The sequence below is a fragment of the Ovis aries genome, chromosome 25 (genome assembly GCF_016772045.2).
Source record: "Ovis aries strain OAR_USU_Benz2616 breed Rambouillet chromosome 25, ARS-UI_Ramb_v3.0, whole genome shotgun sequence".
Lineage (NCBI taxonomy): Eukaryota > Metazoa > Chordata > Mammalia > Artiodactyla > Bovidae > Ovis > Ovis aries.
In genome coordinates this window covers 9,812,927-9,840,530 of record NC_056078.1, presented here as the reverse complement: position 1 = coordinate 9,840,530, position 27,604 = coordinate 9,812,927, and the positions used below count along the sequence as shown (strand labels likewise).

The window sequence follows — 27,604 nt, the reverse complement described above, 5'->3', positions numbered from 1 at the left end:
CTCTGCGTACTCAGTAGCATCTGACTCTTCTGCTACCCCATGAACGCCTACCAGGCTCCCCTGTCCATGAAATTTCCCAGGTAAGAATACTGGTGTGGGTTGCCATTTCCTTCTCCAGGGGATCTTCCTGACCCAGGGATTGAACCCATGTCTTCAGCATTACAAGCAGATTCTTTACCACTAAGCCACCAGGGAAGCCCTTTGTACCGGCAGCACACTGTTTATTGTAGCTTTGTAGCACAATCTGAAGTCAGGGAGCCTGATTCTTCCAGTTCCATTTTTCTTTTTTAAGATTTCTTTGGCTATTTGGGGTCTTGTTTCCATACAAATTGTAACATTTTTTTTCTAGTTCTGTGAAAAATGCTATTGGTATTTTGATAGAGATTGCATTGAATCTGAAGATTGCTTTGGGTAGTATAGTCAATTGCACAATATTGCTTCTTCCAGTCCAAGAAAAAGGTATATCTCTCTGTTTGTGTCATCTTTAATGTCTTTTATCAATATCTTACAGTTTTCTGCATGCAGCTCTTTTGCCTTCTTAAGTAGGTTTATTCCTAGGTATTTTATTCTTTCTGATGCAATGGTAAATGTGATTGTTTCCTTAATTTCTATTTCTCACCTTTCTTTGTTAGTGTATAAGACTGCAAGAGATTTCTGTGTGCTAATTTGGCATCCTGCAAGTTTACCAAATTCATTGATGAGCTCTAGTAGTTTTCTGGTAGCAACTTTGGAATTTTCTATGCATAGTATCATGTCATCTGCAAACAGTGACAGTTTTATGTCTTTTCCAATTTGGATTCATTTATTTTTTTTTCTTCACTGATTGTCATGGCTAAGATTTCCAAATCTATGTTGAATGAAAGTGGGGAGAGTGGACATCCTTACCTTCTTCATGATGTTAGAGGAAATACTTAGTTTTTCACCATAGAGAAAGATGTTTGCTGTGTTTGTTGTATATGGCCTTTATTATGTTGAGGTACCTTTCCCCTGTGCCCACTTTCTGGGGAGGTTTTTTTTTTTATCATAAATGAGTATTGAATTTTGTCAAAAGATTTTTCTATGTCTATTGAGATGATTACATGGTTTCTGTTCTTAAATCTGTTAATGTAGTATATCACAGTGACTGCTTTGTGGATACTGAAAAACCACTGGCATCACTGGGATAAATCCCTTTTGATCATGGTGTATGATCCTTTTAATGTATTGTTGGATTCAGTTTGCTAGTGTTTTGCTGAGAATTTTTGCATCTATGTTCATCAGTGATACTGGCCTGTAATTTCCTTTTTTATTCTATCTTTGAATGGTTTTGGTATCAGGGTGATTGTGTCCTTATAGAAGGCGCTTGGGACTGTTCCTTCCTATGTAGGTTTTTTTTTTTTTTGAATAGTTTAAGAAGAAAAGGTGTTAACTCTTCTGTAAATGTTAGATAGAATTTGCCTATGAAGCCATCTTGCCTTGGACTTTTGTTTATTAGAAGTTTTTTAATCACAGTTTTAATTTCAGTACTTGTGATTTGTCTGTTCATATTTTCTGTCTTCCTAGTCCAGGTTGGAAGGCTGTACTTTTCTAAGAATTTGTCCATTTCTTCTAACTTTTCCATTTTATTGGTGTAAAGCTGTTTGTAGTCTCTTGTGATCCTTTGTATTTCTATGGTATCAGTTATAAGTTCTCCTTTTTTTCATTTCTAATTTTGTTGATTTGAGTTCTATCCCTTCTTTTATGAATCTCCCTAAAGGTTTATCAGTTTTATTTTCTGAAAGCAGCAGCTTTTAGTTTCATTGATTTTTGCTATTGTTTTCATCATCTCTTTTTCAATAAATTCTTCTCTAGGCATTATGCCTTCTTTCCTTCCTCTAACTTTAGGTTTGTTTGTTCTTCTTTCTGGGGTTACTTTCGGTGTAATGTCAGGTTCTTTATTTCAAATTTTTACTTCCTGAGGTAAAATCTTATTGCCATAAACCTCCCTCTTAGAATTGTTTCTGCTCCTTCCCATAGGTTTTGGATTGTCTGTTTTCATTTGTCTCTAGTATGTTTTTATTTCCTCATTGATCCATTGGTTGTTTAGTAAGGTATTGTTTACTTTTCAGGTGTTTTTGTCTTTTACAGTTATATTCATATAATTTATTTTTAATCTCATAACCTTGTTGTCAGAAAAGATGCTTGACATGATTTCAATTTTCTTAAATTTACCAAGGCTTTGTTTGTGGCACAGAATGTGATCTGTCCTGGAGAATACTGCATGTGCACCTAAAAAGAATGTGTGTTCTGCTGCTTTTGGATGAAATACTCATATTATCAATGAACTACATCTGGTCTAATATGTCATTTAAGGCCTATGTTTTCTTATTGATTTTCTGTCTGAATGATCTATCAATTGATGTAAGTGGGGTTTATATCATAATTATTGTGTTACTGTCAATTTCTGTTAACATTTATCTTCTATAGCGAGGTGCTCCCACGTTGGGTGCCTAAATATTTATAATTGATCATAGGTACTGTCATTCTTGGTCTCTTGTAATAGTCTCTATTTTAAAGTCTTTTTTGTCTGATGTAAGTATTGCTACTCCAGCTTTCTTTTGATTTTCATTTGCATGGAATTTTCCATCCCCTCATTTTCAGTCTATATGTGTCCCAGTTTCTCAAGTGGGTCTCTTGTAGACAACCTATATAGGCATCTTGTTTTTGTATCCATTCAGCTAGTCTGTCTTGGCTGGAGCATTTAACCCATTTATAGTCATGTCAGACTCTTTGCAACCCTATGGATTGTAGCCTGCCAGGCTCCTCTCTTTGTGGGATCCTCCTGGCAAGAATACTGGAGTGGGTTGTCATTATCTTCTCTAAGGGATCTTCCCATCCCAGAGATTGAAACCGAGTCTCTTACGTCTCCTGCATTGGCAGGCAGGTTCTTTACCAGTAGTGCCACCTGGGAAGCCCCATTAATATGGTATTCTTATTACCATTTTGTTAATTGTTTTGAGTTTATTTTTATACATCTTTTCTTCCTTTCCTCTTCTGTTCTCTTTGATTTGATGATCATCTTTGGTGTTGTGTTTGGATTCCATTTTCTGTGTGTATCAATTATAGATTTGATTTGAGGTTGGCATGGTATTTTGATATAGCAGTCTGTGTGTATACTTGATTAAATTGGTGATCACTTAATTTCAAATATCCTGCATTTGTACCCTCCTCCTCCCACAATTACTGACTTAGGTATCATATATGTGTGAGAAGTATTTCCTACCTTTATTATATGTTTGCCTTATTTGTGAGCTTTCCCATTTTGTAATTTTGTTCCTAGTTTTGGCCTTTTCTTTTCCACCTAGAAAAGTTCCTTTAGCATCTATTGTAAAGCTGGTTTGGTGATGCTGAATTCTTTTAGCTTTTGCTTGTCGGTAAAGCTTTGGTTTCTCCATCAAATCTGAATGAGAGCCTTTCTGGGTATTCTTGATTGTAGGGTTTAACTTTGCATCACTTAAAATATATCGCACCACTCCCTTCTGGCCTGCAGAGTTTCTGCTGAGAAATCAGCTGTTCGTTAGTACTATTATATAGAACCCCTTTTATATAACTTCTTGGTTTCCCATTGTTGCTTTTAACATTTACCCGCCTCCTGAGGAGACCCTCCAAAACCAGCAGGTAGGTCTGGCCCCGGCTCCTATGAAGTCACTGCTTTTGCCTTGGGTCTGATGTACATGAGACCTTGTGTGCACCCACCAGCAATGGTGTCCTTGTTTCTTCCAGTTCTTTGGATCTCCTGCACTCAATCCCTGCTGGCCTTCAAAGTCAAATGCTCTGGGGCCTCTTCTTTCTGATGCTAGACCCTCAGGCTGGGAAACCTGACATCAGCTCAGAAGTCTCACTCCTGTGGGAGAACTTCGGTGATATAATTGTTCTCCAGTTTGTGGGTTGCTCACCTAGGGGTTACGGTATTTAATTATATTGCAAGTGCCCCCTTTATCCTATCTCACTGTGGTTTCTTCTTTGTCTTTGGATATAGAATATCTTTTTTGGTAGGGTCCAGGCTGTTTCATCAGTGGTTGTTTAGCAGTTAGTTGTGATTTTGGTGTGCTCCTGAGAGGATGTGAGCTCAGGGTCCTTCTTCTCTGCCATCTTGTCCCAGGATATGCAATTATTTTCAAATGACAGTAATACTGTTGGATGAAGTTCATTTGAAATAATCTGCTATCTTATTAAGCAATCAAGTACATTATAATTATCAAAACTCAAGCTCCGCATTTTCAGCTAATAAATATTCAACTCTAATTTTACTTTTTTCTACTATGGCAATCTTTGTATACTCATCCAGAACAAAAGGAATTTTTATACTAAGATACCATGACCAATATCTGAGAGTAATTCTGATATTAATGTTTAATGTACACGTTTATTCCAGCAAGAAGATTCTTTTATCAATGTTTTCAGATGATGTAGGTCAGTGTTTACGTACCTGTCCTGTGTGCTCCGTTTCATCTTTGTTTATGAGATACATCAGAAAAAACCTACAGATACAGAGAGAGTAATCAGAAATGGATTGTATGGAAATAGCATAAACAGATACCTCTGATCTTGCTATGGGCTATGGCAGAGCATAGAAATGTGTCAAACATGCAGGGCAAAATAGAAACAAGAAAGCAAGGTGAAAAGACAGCCTTCTGAATGGGAGAAAATAATAGCAAATGAAGCAACTGACAAACAACTAATCTCAAAAATATACAAGCAACTTATGCAGCTCAATTCCAGAAAAATAAACGACCCAATCAAAAAATGGGCCAAAGAACTAAACAGACATTTCTCCAAAGAAGACATACGGATGGCTAACATACACATGAAAAGATGCTCAACATCACTCATTATCAGAGAAATGCAAATCAAAACCGCAGTGAGGTACCACTTCACACCAGTCAGTGTCTGCGATCCAAAAATCTGCAAGCAATAAATGCTGGAGAGGGTGTGGAGAAAAGGGAACCCTCCTACACTGTTGGTGGGAATGCAAACTAGTACAGCCACTATGGAGAACAGTGTGGAGATTCCTTAAAAAATTGCAAATAGAACTACCTTATGACCCAGCAATCCCACTGCTGGGCATACACACTGAGGAAACCAGAATTGAAAGAGACACATGTACCCCAATGTTCATCGCAGCACTGTTTATAATAGCCAGGACATGGAAACAACCTCGATGTCCATCAGCAGATGAATGGATAAGAAAGCTGTGGTACATATACACAATGGAGTATTACTCAGCCATTAAAAAGAATTTATTTGAATCAGTTCTGATGAGGTGGATGAAACTGGAGCCAATTATACAGAGTGAAGTAAGCCAGAAAGGAAAACACCAATACAGTATACTAACACATATATATGGAATTTAGAAAGATGGCAATGACGACCCTGTATGCAAGACAGGAAAAAAGACACAGATGTGTATAATGGACTTTTGGACTCAGAGGGAGAGGGAGAGGATGGGATGATTTGGGAGAATGGCATTCTAACATGTATACTATCATGTAAGAATTGAATCGCCAGTCTATGTCTGACGCAGGATACAACATGCTTGGGGCTGGTGCATGGGGATGACCCAGAGGGATGTTATGGGGAGGGAGGTGGGAGGGGGGTTCATGTTTGGGAACGCATGTAAGAATTAAAGATTTTAAAATTAAAAAAATAAAACTTAAAAAAAAAAGAAAGGCCATGGGGACCAAGAGCTTATCTCTTTTTAAAATATTTTTTCAAAAGAGCTAAAATGTATGCACCGGTCAAGTTATACTTCTTGGGAGCTGCTTTATGCCAGGTTTAGTGCCAGACCCTGCCTGCAACTATATCCTATTTATTCACTTATGGGGCAGGAACTGCAATCCTCATTTGGAAAATCAAGAATTAAAAAGGTTAAATAACTTCTAATATCACATACTTTTGAATCCCAAAGTCCACTTCAATGCTATTCTGTATCTCTTCTTTTAGATATTAAAATCAGGTTAGAACCAGATTAAGAATTAATATTGTACCAAAGTACAGTTTCTGGCTAGTCTTGAGTAATAGCTAGATTTCTATTTATTTAAAAAATGTCACTTTTATCTGTGTTTTCCAATAGTGCCTAAAGCACTCTGTATTTTCTCAGGAAAGAAAAATGAAGATTCACATATCTCTAGGGAGCAGATGGAACATTCCTGTTCGAAATAGGAAACACAGATAAAGCTCTCTGAGAGGCTTGGTACACACTCTGCTCATCCTTTACACCTTTTCATTTCATGATCTAGAAGGTATCATTCACATGGAGCATTGCAACTTCATTTCCTAAGTTAACCTACTCTTGAGGAAAAAGAACCACTAGCTGTGGGTGTTTCCCTCCGGGCGGCTTATAAGAAACCTGAGGCCGGTGATAATGAGAGGGGTTCTCTCTCCAGTTTCTCCAGCATGCTGAGTTGAGGGATGCCTGGGTATCGGGAGAGGCAAGGGAATGAGTCAGGAATACTCACAGATAATTGGCCAAGTTGTGTTCCTGTAAAGTGTGGGTTTCAAAGCCATGTGGCACGGTGTCAAAGTAATCATTGCCTATCCCACAGATGAAGCACTTGGTCTAGAAGACAAAGGCAAATATTCAAAGGTCAGAGTTGAGAAAGGAAAACATAACTCACCACTTGGGGGCAATTACTTGATTTACTCAGTCTACATAAAAGATCATCCCAGAAGGCTGCACCAAGTATTTGAATACCAGTTTAACCGCTGCCACAACTATATCTTATTGTGGAGTTTCAGTGACAAAGGAACCAGCAGCAAGAAGCAACAGAGGCAGAAAGAGTACAGGGTGATGATGGCTGAAAAGCAATGTCGTCTTTTTTCCTCCAGGCTGAGCGAGCACACCCAGGCTTGGTGATCACTCTTGTTTATGACACTGGCTCAAGTTTATGTCACTGGCTCTAGCTAGGCATGACTAACTGTGTCCTCAGTGGAAACCACAAACTTGGTACCTATCCTAGCCATGTCTGATGACCAAGTTTGGTTTGGTGCCCCCCGCCCACCCAACTATGAGGTATAGTGGCAGATTCATGTTGCTGTATGGCAAAACCAATACAGTATTGTAAAGTAAAATAATAATAATAAAAAAAAGAATCAACAATTCAGAGAAGGTCGACCACGTGCCAGGTACACAATTAACCAGTGGCCATGTGTTGGGGTGACAATCTACTCTAGAAACAGGATATGCCTTCTCTCCCTGCTTCGCTCCTGTCCCATCCCTCTCTTCACTTGCTAGGTCTGCCATCTGCAGGCCCAAAACCCAGGGAGAAGCAGGCTTTCCATTTTACCATTAGCACTGCCTATGTATCAACTCAAATGAGTTCAATAACTATTGTCCTCATGCAGCTCCAGATGCCCATCATCCCTGCAAATTAGAAGCTATTTTGTACTACTAGAGGCATGTTTATGATACCCTGGATGCTAGAGCCTAGAATCAAGATTATTAAGATATTTTATAATTCGCTTTGCCTTACTGATCAACAGCTGCTGATGACAGAAAGGCTCCATTAAGCGGTCCAGTCTTGGACACAATTCAATGTTTCTTATATAAATAGGTTCACGCTTAACAGCTTTCTCCAGGAACCTGCCCTTTGTTACCTCCCTTGGTCACTCTATGTTCAACTGAGCCAACATGCTTCTTTCTAGAGGCTCATGCCGGAACCTTGGTATCATTTCTGCTTGCTCCAAACTTCATCCTCTGCATATGGCCAATCACCAAGTTCTTTCCACGCCAGCTCCAAAGTACTCCTTGAGTCCATCTGGTTCCGGCCTCCTCAGCGGCACTTCTTTAGCAACAGCCTCATCATCTCCTACCTAGAAAATGCTAACAGCTGCTTCCCTGTTCCTGGTCATGCCTTCATACCCATTTTAATCGATATATTTTTTTTAATTGTAAATCTGATCATGTCACTGCCCTGCATAAAACCCTTTTCTTGTTTCCTAGCTTGTAAGTTATACTGTAAATTTCTCAAATGCATTTTTAGGCTCTTAATTAGTTGGCCTTCCTTTCCAGTCCTATTATTAGAATGTAATACTTCATCCTGCACCAATTATGCTTGCAAGGGAAAAATCTGCATATCAAATTCCTGAAAACCAGAGTCTTGGTATATAGAACCTCAGGCAGTGACATTCCCACAGAATCCAGTGGGCATAGTGGGGCACATAGTGGGGGTGAGAAGGTTCCCTAAACTATCCTGTGCATTCTCTCTCTCACATCCACACCTCTGCAATCTTCAGGCCTCAGTTTGTGCATCTCTTCTTTTAAGAACTTCCCTGATCATCCAAGATGAAATGAGACACAAGCCTCAAGGACCCGAGTACTCAGGGTTTCCTCTCGTAAGTGCTCATCACACTGCTCTGTGATTGCCTGTTTACTAATCTGTCAGTGAATCCATCATTTAGAATGGATGGTCTTCCCACTCCTGGAGGGGTGGATGGTGCCATATTACTGTCTGTATGTACCTGGAGCCCACCACCTTGCTCAACTATACTTATTGCCTGAACCAAAAGCAGGCCAATGAAGTTACACATTGTCCATGTTCTTCCCCCTTCCTCCCACTGCCATAATTCTTTGATGAAAGCAGTGAAGACAGAGAGTGTCCACAACAAAAACGTAGAGTGAGAAAGAGACTTACCTCCATGTCTTCTTTGACCTGTTCCTGTTGGTCTCTTAGTTCCCCAAAAGCATCGATGATTAAACCTAGTGTTAAATAAAGACAGGATTTAATCTTTAGCAACCAGAAAATGATAATGAAATTCACAGCCCTTTGGCTAATCCTCCTAAGGGACGGGACCATGTACAGCTACACTGGGAAATGTATACACTGGATACTCCTATGAAGGCAGTAGCGATATCTCCTTGGGGTAGGGGGTAGAAACACACGCAGTTACCAGGCCACACACTATCCAAAAAGGGGTTTAAAAATGAAGCAACAGAGCAGGGAAAACTGGTTACCTTGGCATCAATAAATGTTCATGCTAAGAAAGAGCAATTGAGATTTATGGTTGTAAAGTACAGAAAATGCCACCAATAAGTTTTCAAGTGCTAATGTGCAAATCAAACATGCTTATATTTATTGTGAGGAATTTGCCCCAAATCTTTTTTTTCCCCACAAATTCCTTATCAATAAACTTCCCGTAATGTTATTAACTGCGGCAATCAGCCAACTAACGGCTTCTTTCTGCTCTGTCCCCTTTTCTCCTGTGACTTGCCTGACTGTACACTGTCTTCCAAGTGTTTTATGACTTTCCCTTCTTATAAAACACATTGTTGTTGCACTCAAGAAAGACATAAAGGGGAAGATCATGAATCCTTTAAATGTGTTCCTGTGCTTTACTGAAAAAAAAAAAAAGGTACCATTTTTGCCTGTGGAATTTAGAGGATAATGTGTCATTTATAGACATTTACTTCAAGGTAGGAAATATGTAAGCAGAAAAAGACAACATAAGTGATTTATCTAAGGGGAAAAAAAAGTTACCTTGGAATAAAAGGAGGGGAGAAAAACCACCCACTCCAAGTTACCTTGGGGTGAAAGAAGAAATGAGTGGGTCAACACGGTGCTGTGGTGCCATGTGAGGGGTTGGTTTCCAGCCCTGTGGGTTTGGATTCCAGCCCTGACACTTTGCAGCTGTGCACTTCAGCTGAATTACTTGACTTACTATGGCTCAGTTTCTTCAAAGGTGAAGAACAATACTCTGTTCATGGGGCACATGGAACAGACATCATTTTTAAAGAAATATTTTCTATAATCCATGGCTTAGAGCTTTATGTAATTTCCATGTGATAGACCCAAAGATGTTAAATGGCTCGCCCACCGTTAGTTGTAAAGGATGTCAGTGGCAGGGCTGGAACTCAGACCCGGGAAAGTGCTCTTTCCATTATGTTATTTGAAAGGAGTTCAAAGAAACCTGTATTCATCTCTTCCCCCACCCCTAGACCAAGGTCCACTACTCTTTGTTTTTCCTTCTACAGATTTCCAGTGAAGAAACACTGAAAGGAAAAGTTCTATTTGGCTTTTCCAGGAAACACTTGACAGTCTGACCCCATCTGTAATGTCAGCTTCAACAACAAGTAAGTCAGATCCTGGATCTTCTTGACCTTCAGTGGGCTTACCTTGTATTATGGCCAAGAGAATGACAATCACAAAAAAGAAGAAGGTGATGTCAAAGATGATTCGATATATCTCATACTCATCACCTGCCGGATCTTCAATTTCATCACCGATACCCCCTCCGGCACGTACTCCAACATACATGTGGAACATATAGCACTGGAAAAGAAAGGAATGGTATCACCTCCTGGAGGATCATTGCCCATTTTTATACTCAACACACCTAAGGTTCTCTCTAGCTCCTAATCTTCACTCTGGAAATGATGAGAATCTTGGCTTTCTACATCATCTCTTTTCGTGTCAATACTTGTAATTGTCATGCAAACACTTGACTCTGCTGTCTTTCAAACAAAACTCTGTACTGCATTCTCTGCTTAGCACCTGCTGACACACTTTGCAGGAAATGCATCTGGCATTAAGATCATACTAGGGGGCACAGAACTATATTTAATTGCATTGTTCAATTTTTTTTTTTTAGCATAACAGACAAAGGAATGGGGAAGTAAAAGTCCAATGTATAACTGGATAGAATGTTGGAAATAAAGCAAGGAAAAAAATCAGACTTAACACTTATCATCCCCTCATCTCTCATATGTGGAATATAATGCAAAAAGGTTTTTAACTTTAATTTCTAGAATAAGGAAAAATGAGAGAGGCAGGCAAGAAATAGCAGCTCATCATTAACATGCTGAAATTTTAAAGTAACCAATAATATGTACTGCTGCAAATGTCCACTGCCGAAAAAAGGGTGCAGTAAAATGCTTTGGGGTGGGGTTTCTCAGCCTCATCACTATTAACATTTCAGACCAGATAATTCTTGGTTGTGGGGTTCCCCCCCTCATATTTCTGGTCATTCCTTCTCAGACCAGTCGGCCACTTCTTCCTCATCTCCCTATCTCTTCATAAACTAATCCCCAGGATTGGGTTCTCTGACTTTTTTTTTTTTCTTTTAGGACATTCCCTTAGGAAACTTTTCTAGTTTCATACTTAAGCATCATCTGTGGTAATTATAAAATCTTTCTGTTTACACCCCAGGTCTCTTTCCTGAATCCCAGACTCGTATCTCCAACTTATTTTTCATTTGCTGTTTTATGACCTCATTTTATTATAATTAGTCCCATTATAAGAAGAATTTCTTGGGTTGCTTCTTTGTCATCTTGCATGAGCCCTCAGTTGTGCCCAACTCTTTGTGGCCCTGGGGACTGTAGCCCACCAGGCTCCACTACCATGGGATTTCCCAGGCAAGAGTACTGGAGTGGGTTGCCATTTCCTTCTCCAGGGGATCTTCCTGAGCCAGGGATCAAACCCACGTTTCTTGCATTTCCTGCACTGGCAGGCAGATTCCTCTATCATCAGTGCCTAAACAATGTTCAGCATGTGATAGGCCCTTAAAACTCACTTGGGATGACTGAAGAGTAAAAAACTATGACTAGTCAGTTGTTTCCTGGAGAACAGCTCAGATATACCTCAAATTCTCAAGTAGTTTTACAGAGCACCAAATTCAAGCAAAGATTACAAGATAACACCAAAATGCTCATACAGACAGCCTGTGAGACCAGTGGTGTCTAAACTTAATTCCACATCCACATCTCCCAGAGGCTTAAACATTCTGAATTCCTAGTATAACCTACTGAATTAGTCTCTGGAAGTAAGATTTGAAGACACTTTAAAAAAGCCTTTGGGGAGATGCTCCAAGAGGCTCCTCAGTGTGGGTGAATATGCCCTGGATGTGAGAAACAGGCCCAGGCCATCTTGGCTGTGTGTTCAGATGTACATGTATTTCTTCTAAGCTGATCAAAGTTGTTTTGGAACTATCAAGTACCTCAAAGAAATGTACTGTACTGAATAATTGTCAATCATGCATAAAAAGAAAGAACTGTTTTTTGGTGCAGCAAAGGAAAGGCTTGCAAAAACAACTGTTCTCCAGATTCCGAGTGTCCTGTCCATTGTTCATTTTGGTTAAACTGTTAAGAGCTCTCCTGTTGTTCAGTAGCTCAGCTGTGTCTGACTCTTTGTGACCCCATGGACTGCAGCACACCAGGCTTCCCTGTTGTTCAACTCCTAGAGCTTGCTCAAACTCAGAACTCAAGTCTATATTGATGTAAGAACACACACAATTTGCATTCTTGATGGTAGTGGTCCTGTATATAATGAATAGATAACTGAAAATCTGGATCACCCAGAGAGAGAAGGAAGCTTCTTCAATGATTTTTGAAAACTACATGACAAATTTTAACCTTCTTTAAAAAGGATGTTCAATGCCTTTTTGGAATAAGGCAGTATTTTCCACAGTCAAGTTGCTGCCTGGCCAAATCCACCAACAGGGATGTTATTAAAGAAAGTCCTCATTGGACTGTAGGTTTTAGAACACAAAATAACGGACCCCTGGTCAGTTAGTACAAGAGCACTGATATGGTTGTCAAGACAAGGAACTGTAATTAAGTGGGGGAGAGAGAGCAAGACGGCAGAGGAGTAGGTGGATGTGGAGTACATCTATCTCCACGGATACCAGGAATACACCTTCAGACACAGAAGTGCATGCAGAACACCAGCTGAGAGCAGAGGAGGAGTATCTGACCAGTGGAAAAGAATATATAGAGCCATGCAAAACTCAGTAGGATGAAGGAACTAGGGGGGAAAACAGGAGTGTTAGTAGGATTGGACCTGCCCTCAGCGGGTGGGGGAACTGAAGCAGGGGTCCAATCCCCATATCAGGGCAACTGTCTGAGTCAGAGGAGAAACATTTAAGGCTGAGAGTGAAACAACTAATCTGTGGCAGCCTAAATGGAATGAGACTCACACAGTCCTTGCTGCAGCCATACATACCCTGGACAGGAACACTGGTCCCCTGGAAGGTGCGGAGGCTGGGAGGTGGAGTTTAGAGATTGTGGAGCAACCCCAGTGTTAGGGCTGCTGTTGACTGCAGAGAGATGGATGGAGGGGGTGTGAAGGAGGAGACTGTGGTAGGAAATGCCGGTGGAGGAAAGCCAGGCAGCCATGGAAGCAAGGGGATACTGCTGAGTCATGCATAGGGGTGGAACTGTCACCACAGCCTCTCTCTCCTCACAGGCCAGCACCAGCAGCTGAACAATAGAGAGGATGGCCCATCCGTCGCCTGATGCACTGAACTACAGAGCAGGACCCCACCCAGGGTGCCCCTTTAAGTGCCTGATGCTCCATTCTAGAGAGCAGGACCCCAGCCGGGGGGCCTCCCTCTATATGCTGATGTGCCGAACAACAGAGAAGGACCCCAGCCAAGGGAGCCCGCTAAGCACCTGAATGGGCAGAGCTACAGAGATACTGGCCAAAGAGGCCTTCTGATTGCCAGCTACAGGAGGCTCAAAAAAGACTGATTGGATCATAACTCCTGCAGGGGAGGCAGTCCATGTCCCTGCACACTTGGTGCCCCCAGGGTCCCCACAAGCCAAGCAACTGCACCACCTCCACGCTCAACTCTCACTGGGGCAGAGCTGCCACAGGCAAAAAAAGTCTTGCCTCTAAGCTTGAAGGGTCACTTTGGTCATGTCTGACTCTGCAACCCTGTAGACTGTGGCCTGCCAGGCTTCTCTGTCAGGGAGGGGGCTTCTCCAGGCAAGACTACTGGAGCGTATTGGCCAATTCTGGTTGCCATACCCTTCTAAAGCACTATATTTCCTGCTGCCCTAGCTTCCAATCCTCCTGAGTACCTGGTGCTGCCAGAAGCCCTGCAACTCAAGCAGCTGTACCACCTCCACACCTGGCCCTCACAGGGCTAAACCCATGTCCTCCAGAGCAGCCTCAGGAGCAAAGCCCAGTGGATGACTCACATGTAGAGTTAAAAATAAAACCACAATTGAAACCCAGGGGCAGTGTGGCTAAGGAAGAACACCCAAAACCTTCCCATCAGCTGCACAAGCTGCAGATTAAATCCACAAGATCAACTAGGCAGACTCTGTGTCCATGGAATATATAAAAGGCCATTGAGAGCTCCCACAAAAGAAAACACACTAGTTCTGATAGCTGTGGACATTGGAGGCAAGAATACACAAGAGTAGGACCAGATAAGAATCTGAGCTGCCCCCACAGCAGGTCCAGAGATCAGCACAGTGTGGGATGGCATCCTAGGGAGGTGAGGTGGACTGTGACTCCCAGTGAGGTCAAGGTCTCTGACAACAGTGACTCAAGTAAAACATTTATTATTCTAAGTTTTTTATTTGTTCTTTGGATTTTTTTTTTCATTTCTTATTTTCCTTTTGTCCCCCATATGTTGTAGTTGTCGATTTTATTGGCACTAAGAAATCCAATTAAGCTTTTTGAGCTTTTATTTTCTCAGTCACTTTTTTAGTGTTGTTATAAACCTCTGCCTCTATGTTGGGCTTTTGTAGTTCTGTGGAGTTTTCCTGTTTTTTTTTTTTTTTTAAAGTTTTTAAACCTATTATTTTTCTCTACATTTATTCCTTGTTTGCTTTTCCTACTATTCTTTTCCCCCTGCGGTTCATCTTTAACATATATAAATCTTCTTTATCTACCTCTATTTAACTTTGCATTTCTATTCTTTCTTTCCTTTCTTGCCTATCCTCTTAACATATTTGTTAGTTCTCTTTTTATTGCTTTATTTCTCATTTAGCACCATGCTTTAGATTTCCAGTTTGTGCTTTAGTTCTTAACTGGTAAATATAATTTTTTATATCCTTTGTTTGCTGGGTCAATCTACTGTACTTTATTTTTATTGCACTATTTTGACTTTGCTCATGGGTGCATATGTATATATTCCATTATTTTAATATTATTTGCCTGATTTTGTAACTGCCATTTGTCTGGGGTTCACCTTTGGTTTCTCGAATTGGATATTTGTTTTAATCTTACTAAATGCCATAACAAACCACTTGTGGAATCTTGTTCCTGACCGGAGATCAAGCCCTGAGCATTTGCAGTGGGAGTACTGACTCCAAGACCCTAGACTGCCAGAGAACTAACCCCAGGGAGCATCAGATAGTGAGAACTCACACAAAGGAAACCACGTGAATACAGGACCTGGCATCACCCAACCACCAGTAGCACCCTGTGCAGGATGCCTCATGTAAACAACAAACAAAAATACAAACTCAATCATCAGCAGACAGGATTACCACCTCACTTGGCCTTTCCCATCAGAGGAAAAACAAACAAATAAACAAAAAAATCACCAAAAATCTCACCCTATATGAAGCTTACACAAACCACTGGATCAACCTTAGGAGGGCAGAAACCAAAAGGAAGAAAGAATTCAACCTTCTTCAAGGAAACAATTCAACTTTCCTTGAAGTCTGGAAAAGCAGACCTCAAACAAAATTAGTAAAAAAAAAAAAAAAAGAAAAAGAAAAAGAAAAGGCAGAGAAATACTACACAAATGAAGGAACAAACTAGAAACACATAAGTCCAAATAAATGACGAGGAAATAGGCAAACCACCTGAAAAAGAATTCAGAATAATGATAGTAAAGATGATCAAAAACCGTGAAAACAAAATGGAGAAATGCAAGACTTAATCAACAAAGATCTAGAAGAATTAAAGAATAAACATAAAGAGAAAAACGACACAATTACTGAAATTAAAAATATTCTAGAAAGAATAAATAGCAGAATATCTGAAGCAGAAGAATGAATCAGTTAGCTAGAAGATAACATGGAGGAAATAACTTTTGAAGAGCAGAATAAAGTAAAAATAAAAGAACTGAGGACAGTCTCAGAAACCTCTGCTGCTGCTGCTGCTAAGTCGCTTCAGTCATGTCCAACTCTGTGCGACCCCATAGACGGCAGCCCACTAGGCTCACCCGTCCCTGAGATTCTTCAGGCAAGAACACTGGAGTGGGTTGCCATTTCCTTCTCCAATGCAAGAAACTGAAAAGTGAAAGTGAAGTCGCTCAGTCGTGTCCAACTCTTTGCGACCCCATGGACTGTAGCCTACCAGGCTCCTCTGTCCATGGGATTTTCCAGGCAAGAGTACTGGAGTGGGTTGCCATTGCCTTCTACCAGAGACCTCTGGGACCATATCAAATGTACCAACATTCGAATTATAGGGGTCCCAGAAGAAAAGCAATGGCAACCCACTCCAGTATTCTTGCCTGGAAAATCCCATGTACAAAGGAGCCTGGTAGACTGCAGTCTATGGGGTGGCTAGGACTTGGACACGACTGAGCGACTTCACTTGCACTTTTCACTATCATGCATTGGAGAAGGAAATGGCAACTCACTCCAGTGTTCTTGCCTGGAGAATCTCAGGGACGGGGGAGCCTGGTGGGCTGCCGTCAATGGGGTCGCACAGAGTCGGACATGACTGAAGCGACTTAGCAGCAGCAGCAGAAGAGAAAAAGAAAGGGTATGAGAAAATTTTTGAAGAGATTATAGTTGAAACTTTCCCCAACATGGAAAAGGAAATAGTCAATCAAGTCCAAGAGGCACAAAGAGTCCCATACAGGATAAACCCAAGGAGAAACACACCAAGACACATACAAATCAAACTAACAAATACTAAACACAAAGAAAGAATATTAAAAGTGGCAAGGGAGAAGCAACAAGTAACATACAAGGGAAACCCCATATGCTTAACAGCTGATCTTTCAGCAGAAACTCTGCAAGCCAGAAGGGAATGGCAGGATGTATTTAAAGTATCGAAAGGGAAAAATCTACAGCCAAGATTACTGTCCCTGGCAAGGATCTCATTCAAAATTGATGCAGAAATAAAAAGCTTTTCAGACAAGCAAAAATTAAGAGAATTCAGTACCACAAAACCAGCTCTACAACAAATGTTAAAGGGACTTATATAGTCAAGAAACACAAGAGAAGAAAAAAAGATCTACAAAATCAACCCAAAACAATTAAGAAAATGGCAATAGGAATAAGTATATCAATAATTACTTTAAATGTAAGTGGACTAAATGCTCCAACCAAAATACACAGACTGGCTGAATGGATAGAAAATCAGGGCCCACATAAATGCTGCTTACAAGAAGCCCACTTCAGACCTAAACACACATATAGAGTGAAAGAGGATGGAAAAACATATTCCCTGCAAATGGGAAGCAAAAGAAAGCTGGAGTATCAATCCTCATATCAGACAAAACAGACCTTAAAATAAAGAAGATTATAAGAGATAAGGAAGGACACTACATAATGATCAAGCGATCAATCCAAGAGGAAGACATAACAACTGTAAATATCTATGCACCTCAATACATAATAGAAGCACCTCAATACATAAGACAAACATTAACAGACATAAAAGGAGAAACTGACAGTAACACAATAACAGTAGGAGACATTAACACCCCACTCACACCAATGGACAGATCATCAAAACAAAATTAATAAGGAAACACAAGTCTTGAATGATACATTAGATGAGATGGATCTCAGTGATATCTTCAGGACATTCCATCCAAATGCAGAAGCATACACCTTCTCAAGTGCACATAGAACATTCTCCAGGATAGACTACATCTTGGGTCACAAATCAAACCTCAGTAAATTTAAGAAAACTGAAATACTATCAAGCATCTTCTCTGACTACAACGCTATGAGACTAGATATCAATTACAAGAAAAAACTATAAGAAACACAAACACATGGAGATTAAGCAATGCATTTCTAAATAACCAAGAGGTTACTGAAGAAATCAAAAGGAAAATCAAAAAGTTTCTAGAAACAAATGACAATGAAAACATGACAACTCAAAACCTATGGGATGCAGCAAAAGTAGTTTTAAGAGGAAAGTTTATAGCAATACAATCCTACCTCAAGAAACAAGAAAAACATCAGAGACAACCTAACTTTACACCTAAAACAACTGGAAGAAGAAGAAAAACCCAAAAGTTAGTAGAAGGAAAGAAATCATAAAGGTCTGAGCAGCCATAAATGAAAAAGAAATGAAAGAAACAACAGTAAAGACTAATAAAACTAAAAGCTTATTTTTTGAGAAGATAAAATTGACAAACCTTTAGCCAGACTCATCAAGAAAAAAAGAATCAAATTAACAGTTAGAAATGAAAAAGGAGAGGTTATAACAGACAATGCAGAAATACAAAGGATTATAAGAAACTATTATGAACAACTATATGACAATAAAATGTATAACCTGGAAGAAATGGACAGATTCTTAGAAAAGTTCAATTTCCAAGACTGAACCAGGAAGAAATAGAAATTATGAACACCCAATTACAAGCACTGAAATTGAAGGTGTGATAAAAAATCTCCCAAAAAACAAAAGCCCAGGATCAGATAGCTTCTCAGGAGAATTCTATCAAACATTCAGAGAAGAGCTAATGCCTATCCTTCTAAAACTCTTTCAAAAATTGAAGAAGGAACACTTCCAAACTCATTCTACGAGGCCACCATCACCCTGATAACAAAACCAGACAAAGACAACACACAAAAAAAGAAAACTACAGGCCAGCATCACTGATGAACGCAGATGCAAAAATCCTCAACAAAATTTTAGCAAACAGAATTCAGCAACACATCAAAAAGCTCATATACCATGTTCAAGTCTGGTTTATTCCAGGGATGCAAGGATTCTTCAATATAGACAAATCAATCAATGTGATAAAGCATATTAACAAATTGAAGGATAAAAACCATATGATAATCTCAACAGATGCCAAAAAAAGCCTTTGACAAAATTCAGCACCCATTTATGACTAAAACTCTTCAAAAAATGGGCATAGAAGGAACCTACCCCAACATAGTAATGGCCATATATGATGAGCCTACAGCAAACATTATTCTCAATGGTGAAAAACTGAAAGCATCCCTCCTAAGATTAGGAATGAGACAAGGGTATCCACTTTTATTGAATAATCCACTATTATTCAACATATTTCTGGAAATCCTAGCTACAGTAATCAGAAGATAAAGAAATAAAAGTACTCCAGATCAGAAAAGAAGTAAAGCTCTCACTATTTGCAGATGACATAATACTGTACATAGAAAACCCTAAAGATAGTATCAGAAAATTACTAGAACTAATCAGTGAATTTAGCAAAGTTGCAGGATACAAACTCAATACACAGAAATCACTTATATTTCTATATACTAACAATGAAAAATCATAAGGAAAAATGAAGGAATCAATCCCATTCACCACTGCAACAAAAAGAATTAAATATTTACAAATAAATTTACCCAAGGACACCAAAGAACTGTACACATCAAAGATGACATAAACAGATGGAAAGATATTCCATATTCCTGGGTAGGAAGAATCAATATTATGAAAATGACTATACTACCAAACCAAATCTACAGATTCAATGCAATCCCTTTCAGATTACCAATGGTATTTTTCACCGAACTAGAACAAAATATTTCACAATTCATATAGAAACACAAAAGACCCTGAACAGCCAAAGCAGCCCTGAGAAAGAAGAATGGAGCTGGAGGAATCGACCTTCTTGACTTCAGATTATACTACAAAGCTACAGTCATCAAGACAGTATGGTATTGGCACAAAAACAGAAATATAGACCAATGGAACAAGACAGAAAGCCCATAAATAAACCCATGCACCTATGGGTACCTTATTTTTGACAAAGGAGGCAAGAATATACAATGGGGCAAAGACAGCCTCTTCAATAAATGGTGCTGGGCAAACTGGACAGCTACATCTAAAAGAATGAAATTAGAACACTTCCTAACACCATACACAAAGATAAACTCAAAATGGATTAAAAACCTAAATGGAAGACCAGAAACTATAAAACTCTTGGAGGAAAACATAGGTAGAACACTCGAGGACATAAATCAAAGCAACCTCCTCTGTGACCCACCTCCTAGACTAATGGAAATAAAAACAAAAGTAAACAAGTGGGAGATGATTAAATTTAAAAGCTTTTTCACAGCAAAGGAAACTCTAAGCAAGGTGAAAAGACAACCCTCAGAATGGGAGAAAATAATAGCAAATGAAACAACTGACAAAGGATTAATTTCCAAAATATACATGCAGCTCATACAACTCAATACCAGAAAAGCAAACAACCCAATCAAAAAGTGGGAAAAAGACCTAAAAAGACATTTCTCCAAAGAAGATATACAGATGGTTAACAAACAGATGAAAAGATGCTCAACATTGCTCATTATTAGAGAAATGCAAATCCAAATTACAATGAGATATTACCTTACACCAGTCAGAATGACCATCATCAAAAAGTCTACAAACAATAAATGCTGGAGAGAGTGTGGAGAAGAGGAAACACTCTTGCACTGTTGGTGGGAATGTAAACTGATACAGCCCCTATGGAAGATGGTATGGAGATTCCTTTAAAAACTAGGGATAAAACCACCATATGACCCAGCAATCCCACTCCTAGGCATATACCCTGAGGAAACCAAAATTGAAAGAGACACATGTATCCCATTGTTCATTGCAGCACTATTTACAATAGCTGGAACATGGAAGCAACCTAGATGTCCATCAACCAATGAACGGATAAAGAAGTTGTGGTGCATATACACAATGGAACATTACTCAGCCATAAAAAGGAATGCATTTGCGTCAGTTCTAATGAAGTGGATGAACCTAGAACCTACTATACAGAGTGAAGTAAGTCAGAAAGAAAAGATAAATATTGTGTTATAATGTGTATATACGGAATCTAGTAAAATGGTACTGAAGAACTTATTTACAGGGCAACAATGGAGAAACAGACATCGAGAATAGACTTATGGACATGGGGAGAGGGAAGGAGATGTATGGAAAGAGTAACATGGAAACTTACATTACCATATGTAAAATAGATAGCCAACAGGAATTTGCTGTATGGCTCATAAAACTCAGACAGAGGTCTGTATCAACCTAGAGGGGTGAGGTGGGGAGGGAGATGGGAGGAAGGTTGAAACGGGAGGAGATATATATATACTTATGGCTGAATCATCTTGAGGTTTGACGGAAAACAGCAAAATTCTGTAAAGCAATTATCCTTCAATAAAAATTAATTAAAAAAAACCTTTGGATACTACATTAATTTCTTATAACTATTTGTCTAAAACAGTGCTTGAAACTGTTAACAGTGGATATGTGGGAAGAGAAAGTTTTATTTTCTCTTATATACTCTTACATACTATCGGAATTATTTTTACCATATGAATGTCTTGCCTTTATTGAGAAAAACTGGGGGCTATATGTTTTTCTCCAAGTCTGTCTTCACATGTGCTCAACTGTGGCCACATGAAACACAATTATTATTGCAGCTGCTCACTATTTACTTAATGAACTAGCACAGTCCTCCATTTCTGGCTTTTCCATCCTTGGGTTTGTTTGTAATGCATCCCTCCCCCTTGGGCTGGGGACTCAGTTTGGACAATCTACCTGCCTATCGTCTGGCACTTCTCTGTGTCCAATTCTGGCCCTTTAACTTCTCACACTAATACCTATTGTGAGTCAACAGTGGATCAACTGCAGTTCCCCAGTCAGGTCCTAGAGTCCCAGCTCTCCAAGCCCTGCCTGTTGGACATGTATGTGACTAAGATTGAGAGGGTAACAGGCAGGAAGGCCAGGGGTCTCCAAATGGAGGAAATAGCCTGCAAGTGTCAGACATTTTTCTCTCTCTTAAGCGGCAGGAGGAAACTAGCGATATTTTTTCCTCCTCTATACAAATTTAAAAGGAGGTTTCTATTAAAATACCGTGTTGCCATAATGACACCTGGTTTCACCTGAAGTTAACTATTCTCAAACCTTGAGATAACCAATGCATTTTTCTTATGGAAATGTTTGTCTTAAGTTATGCTAATGTGCGATGCATTTACGCCAAACTCTGTCTTCAAGTCAATCGCTCAGAACCTACTTGACAAACCAGTATGTTATACTCAGATATTGTTTCCCTAATGTATGTAAACAAAACTATTTGTATGGTAATCTGTCCTTCTACAAGATTCAAGTTAATCATTTTATGGCCCAGGATGAATCATCTGGTGCCAAGATTATCCCAAAATACATCTTATGGGTGAGGGGCATGGTGCCATTCTGAATTTTAAGACATTCCTTTCTTTCATTAACAGACTGCTAGTGACTATATAACATCCAGCTGAAGACTAGCAGGGGGGTACTCTTTCTGCCCCCTTCTGATGCCTATGTCAGAAGCTTTCTCTATCTCCTTTATAGTTTAATAAAACTTTATTATACAAAAGCTCTAACCAATCAAGCCTCGTCTCTGGCCCCAGATTGAATTCTCCTCCAGAGGCCAAGAATCCTGGGGCGTCTTTTCGTTCAACAACAACCTTTCAAGATCAGCTAATTCCTGCTGATGAAGATTTTGGATTACAATTTGGCTCCCCAAATAGAGTTTTTCTATGGGAAAAAGACTATCAGCTTGTTATCTGAACTCTTAATGAGTGGAATGTGAGTACCCTGACTCATATGTCTGACTCACAAGTCTGGTTAATGTGAGTCTGTCTTCAGGCGAATGATCCACTTTTACTTTCTAGATATTGAAGTTGAAAACAAGACCATGGGATGAGGCTAAATTACTGAGGTAAATAACTTCTTCTTTTTAGATTACTCTTCAGCCTCTCCAGCAGTATCCTTATCTCACTGCTCACCTTCATTCTATAATCGCACTAAGAATTTTAAGGAGGGAATTCTACCATATTTCATTAAAATGAAATATGGCCATTTTGTGAAAAGACAGGTAGAGTTTTGTGGATGTGATCAGTTAGACTCAATAAGATACCAAAGTTCTTAATAGGAAAACAAGTAAAATGCACAATTCAGCAATGGGATTTTGATACAGATATTCCCAGCATTCTCCTTCATTATCAGAAGTTATCAGCAGAAATATCAGAGAGATGGCTGCTGTGGTAGAATAGAAGGAAATGTGATCACCCACTCATATGGGGTGACAGGCTTTCAGCTATCAGATTATCATTCTGCTCCTGAAAAGGGAAATTCTTTCATTTACCTTCCTGCTCAGAGAATCAGCTTCAACCTGATAATAGGAGCTGGAGGGGCAATGCTGGGCAGCAAAAAGATTTACTACTTCAGAAAATCTGAGTAATGAGGAAGGAAGATGTCTGGTGCTAGTTGCTAATTCTCAAGATTTAACGTTCAGTGACTTTCCCCCTTGATCTACCTCCTAAACTGATACATTCGGGGGTTAATCATTGTTTATGTTGCCTTTAGGGAACACTGAAAGAGTAGCAGTTTCTAGTGAACTGGCGGCTTGATCCCTGGATGGGGAAGATGCCCTGGAGGAGGGCATGGCAACCCACTCCAGTATTCTTGCCTGGAGGATCCCAAGGAGAGAGGAGCCTGGCAGGCTACAGTCCATAGGGTTGCAGACTCAGACATCACTGAAGCAAGCGACTAAGCACGTCCACACACACGCATGCAAGAAAGATCCTTATAAGATCTTTATTTTGGAAAAAGAAAAGAAAGCAGGGCTAGGGATGAGTAATAGACATAAGGAGAGAAAATGAGAGACTGACTCTAGAGAAAAACAAATTATTCCTTGAGAAGATAAGGTAAAATAAGTAACTTAGAACAATTATCTAAGCAGGTTACTTCCCTAGGAGTATACTTTTTATCTCAACCACCTTGAAAGCTTTTTCTAAAATACATGGGTCTTTATATCTTCCCTGCAGTTTCTGACTCAAGGGATCTGGGGTTGGTCTTGAAGATCTGTGGAGTTACAAAGATTTTTCCTGGTGATTCCTCTAGGCATTTGAGGCTGAAAACCACTTCTTTTGTGATGAATGCCCTCATATATGACATGTCAGTCTCCCTAGCTACAATCTGCTTTTTGCTCTGAATTTAAAACTTTAGATTACTTTTCACTTTCTCCTCCTGCATTCATGGCAAAGAGGTTCAAATTCTATCAGGTTACTCCTGGTTTAATTAGATTCCCTGGCTCAAAACACCATGATCCTAAATAAATAAATAAAGAAGGGAAGAAAGAAGGAAAAAAATTTAAGTATGAATCGTCACTAAACTCTGCAAAATTGCAGCCACAGTGCCACCTGCTGTAAGTTATGAAACACTGACGGGTGAATTAAATCCCTGGGAAAACCTGCAGTGTTCCTTGAGACCCAAAGAAGGGACCTGAAACAACAAAGGAGATGAAAACTCAGGGTGACAGCAATAAAGCAGGATGTGAGTGAGGAAAACCTATCTCAGATGAGAACGCTAGATTCTACCTGTTGAAAAGGAAATGCGAAGGAGACAGGCCTAAAGAAAGGATTCTCTAGAGGAATTACAATAATTAAATCCAACTACTTTCTACTCTGTAGATATTTGCTTTTACTAAGCCTCCACTTTTAATAAACTCTACAGCTGTTGGCTTCTTCAAAATCTACCTGCACAAGCATTTGTAAGAGGCAAATTAAAAGGGGTTTTCAGATCTAAACAGTTCCCCTCTTAGCTCAGCTGGTAAAGAATTCACCTGTAATGCAGGAGCCCCTGGTGTGATTCCTGCATTGGGAAGATCCCCTAGAGAAGGCAACGGCCCTGGAAAATGGAATGTCCCTGGAGAAGGGAACGGCTACTCACTGCAGTATTCTTGCCTGGAGAAGCCCACGGACAGCTGAGCCTGGCAGGTTACAGCCCATGGGGTTGCAAAGAGTCAGACACAACTGAGCGACTTTCACTTTTCAGATCTAAAACTGAAAGGTTACTCTAGATAATGTGGCCTCGGACACAATAGTTATTAAGACCAGTCAGCTGGATTTGAACGTGTGCAAAACTACTCAGACTCTGGTCTGGTTCAACTGATTGACAGCAGTATGTAGTTATAAGACAGGTAGGAACTGAGGTATGGTTTGTATCTTGGAACTGAGTTTTCTTCTGTAAGAAAGAAACACCTAAGATGAAAACTATGATGCCTCCAACCTCGCCTCAGTCAAAGGCAAGGTACGTTTACTGTTACGTGTAGAGATAGAAATACCTACAACAGAGTTGGTCAGGGGTAGTCTATATGGACAGAAATTCTTCAAAATGAACAAAATCCTGGCTGTAGCTCAGTTCCAAGCCCATAGTTGAAAAGATCAACAAGCCTATTTCCTCATCTGCAGGTGAGGCAAACCCCTCTACCTTCTTTATACCTATGTCATGTCATTGGGTAAAATCAGTCAAATAAAGGCAGTGGTCTTCCTAACCCAACTCTTGTTCAAATAATGCATGGATTCTTCTCATAATGAGTCCATTGGCAAAATTTACAAAAGCAGTGGAAATTCATTCCGAGAGCAAAATTCAAAATGTGGTCATCTAAGGATACCATTGACTTCCCTGGTGGCTCAGACGGTAAAGTCTCTGTCTACAATGTGAGAGACCCGGGTTCGATCCCTGGGTCGGGAAGATCCCCTGGAGAAGGAAATGGTGATCCACTCCAGTACTATTGCCTGGAAAATCCCATGGACAGAGGAGCTTGGTAGGCTACAGCCCATGGGGTTACAAAGAGTCAGACACGACTGAGCGACTTCACTTCAAGGACACCATTAGCACAACTTGAATAGGGTCAGATATGACTCATGATGTGACAAGGAGAGTCCAGGATATTTGGCAGCAGGGGTGGGAGGTGGTCTTGCTGTGGCGGGAGAGGGGAATCTAAGTCACATATTGTTCCCACTCTGTGACATGGGCCACTGCATATCCCCGTCTGAAACCATTCCTCCTTTCCATCAATCTTGAGGGGTTCACCGAGCATCACACCCGCTGGGACTGAATGACTCCAGAAAAACTTTATGACCCGAGGCTTGTGAATTTTGAGATTCAGAACCACTGTGGCGTTTCTCTTGGAATATTAATGAATCTCCCCTGGGTCAGTGTAGGCACAAATGCCTGCCCTTGATACTTATCCTCTGTGTCTTGTTGCCTCCATCAGTCCTCCCCTTCCCTGCCTGCCTCTGGTCAGCCACTACCCTGAGTCTTCAGGGTCATGGGATACAGACAACAATGTGGTTTTAAAGGCAGCACACAGAAGAGGAGTTGTAGGATCTTTAAAGCACTTTCCTCCCTGGGCTTGGAATGGCAGGGTAGGGATGTGCAGAAGCAGGAAGGAGGTATTAGTGACTCTGATGAAGATTATTACTAGTGACTAGCCAGTACTTTGGCCACCTCATGCGAAGAGTTGACTGATTGGAAAAGACTCTGATGCTGGGAGGGATTGGGGGCAGGAGGAGAAGGGGGCGACAGAGGATGGGACGGCTGGATGGCATCACTGATTCGATGGACGTGAGTCTGAGTGAACTCCGGGAGTTGGTGATGGACAGGGAGGCCTGGCGTGCTGCGATTCATGGGGTCGCAAAGAGTCGGACACGACTGAGTGACTGAACTGAACTGAGGCAGTCTACCAGCACCTAAGTTTTCTCTCTCCTTTATCTGTGTCCCTAATTCCTGTAAGAACCCTTGTTAACAGATTCTTATGTATCCTTCCAGAAAAATCATATACATAGTCCAACATATCTAATATATACATTTGTGTGAGTGGGTGATGTTGTATGTTAGGATTCTATCACAATACCGTTCAGGATCTTGCTTTTTTTCCCCACTTAAGTATAATTTGTATGTCTTTGCATATTAGCATATTCAAACTTATCTATTATTTGAAAAAGCTACATACTTTTCTATTATATGGATCTATCATAATATATTTAATTAGGACCCTATAGATGATAATTTATATTATTTTCAATTCGTGACAGCAACTAATATCCTTGGATATACAGAGACATATTTATGAATGAAATTAGATCAGTTAATACCAGTGGGACATAGGTATAAGTCAAAGATTAATACACTTAAAAATCTGATAGTCATTATAAAATTTCTCTAAAATTGTTAATTTAACTTCCTACTAGGAGAAGGCAATGGCAACCCACTCCAGTACTCTTGCCTGGAAAATCCCATGGACAGAGGAGCCTGGTGGGCTGCAATCCATGGGGTCACGACTGAGTGACTTCACTTTCACTTTTCACTTTCATGCATTGGAGAAGGAAATGGCAACCCACTCCAGTGTTCTTACCTGGAGAATCCCAGGGACGAATTTGGGCTGCCATCTATGGAGTCACATAGAGTCAGACACGACTGAAGCGACTTAGCAGCAGCAGCAGTGTTCATGAAGATGCCAGTTTTTCAATCAATTCAATAACTCTAGGTATTAACAGTCTTCAGGTGGCAACTGATTGTTTTGATTTGCATTCTTAATCTTTTCATAGAGCTGAGCATCTTTCCATATTTACAACCCCAATTTATTTTACAGTGAATTATCTAGTCATATAATTTGCTTGTTTTTTCTTCTTCTGGATGTGATTAAGACCTTATAAATGAAGGAAACTGGCTCTTTGTTACAGTGTTGTGTTTTTCTTAGCTTGTCATCTGCCTTTGGAAAGAAACAACTATAAGGAAAATCTTAAAGTAATTTTCTATGCTTGCATGAGTCCTAGGTTTTATGTCATACAAACCCCTTTCCCCATTTAAAAATTGTTATTATTTCAAAAGTCAAATTCTGCTTTAACTTTCATTCATTTTTTCTTTCT

General features: G+C 39.9%; 1 protein-coding gene across 13 annotated transcripts in view; it reads right to left on the bottom strand.

The window, feature by feature from the left end:
• The window catches only part of RYR2 (ryanodine receptor 2), an 810,976-nt gene that overhangs the window by 6,958 nt on the left and 776,414 nt on the right, over positions 1 to 27,604 (bottom strand). For all 13 annotated transcript variants that reach the window (XM_060406755.1, XM_060406748.1, XM_060406743.1 and 10 more), the window contains 4 exons: positions 10,130 to 10,286; positions 8,652 to 8,716; positions 6,477 to 6,577; positions 4,448 to 4,499 (listed from right to left, as the gene is read on the bottom strand). In XM_060406755.1, the coding sequence (XP_060262738.1) occupies positions 4,448 to 4,499; positions 6,477 to 6,577; positions 8,652 to 8,716; positions 10,130 to 10,286 (375 nt within the window). The remainder of the gene's footprint in view (positions 1 to 4,447; positions 4,500 to 6,476; positions 6,578 to 8,651; positions 8,717 to 10,129; positions 10,287 to 27,604) is intronic.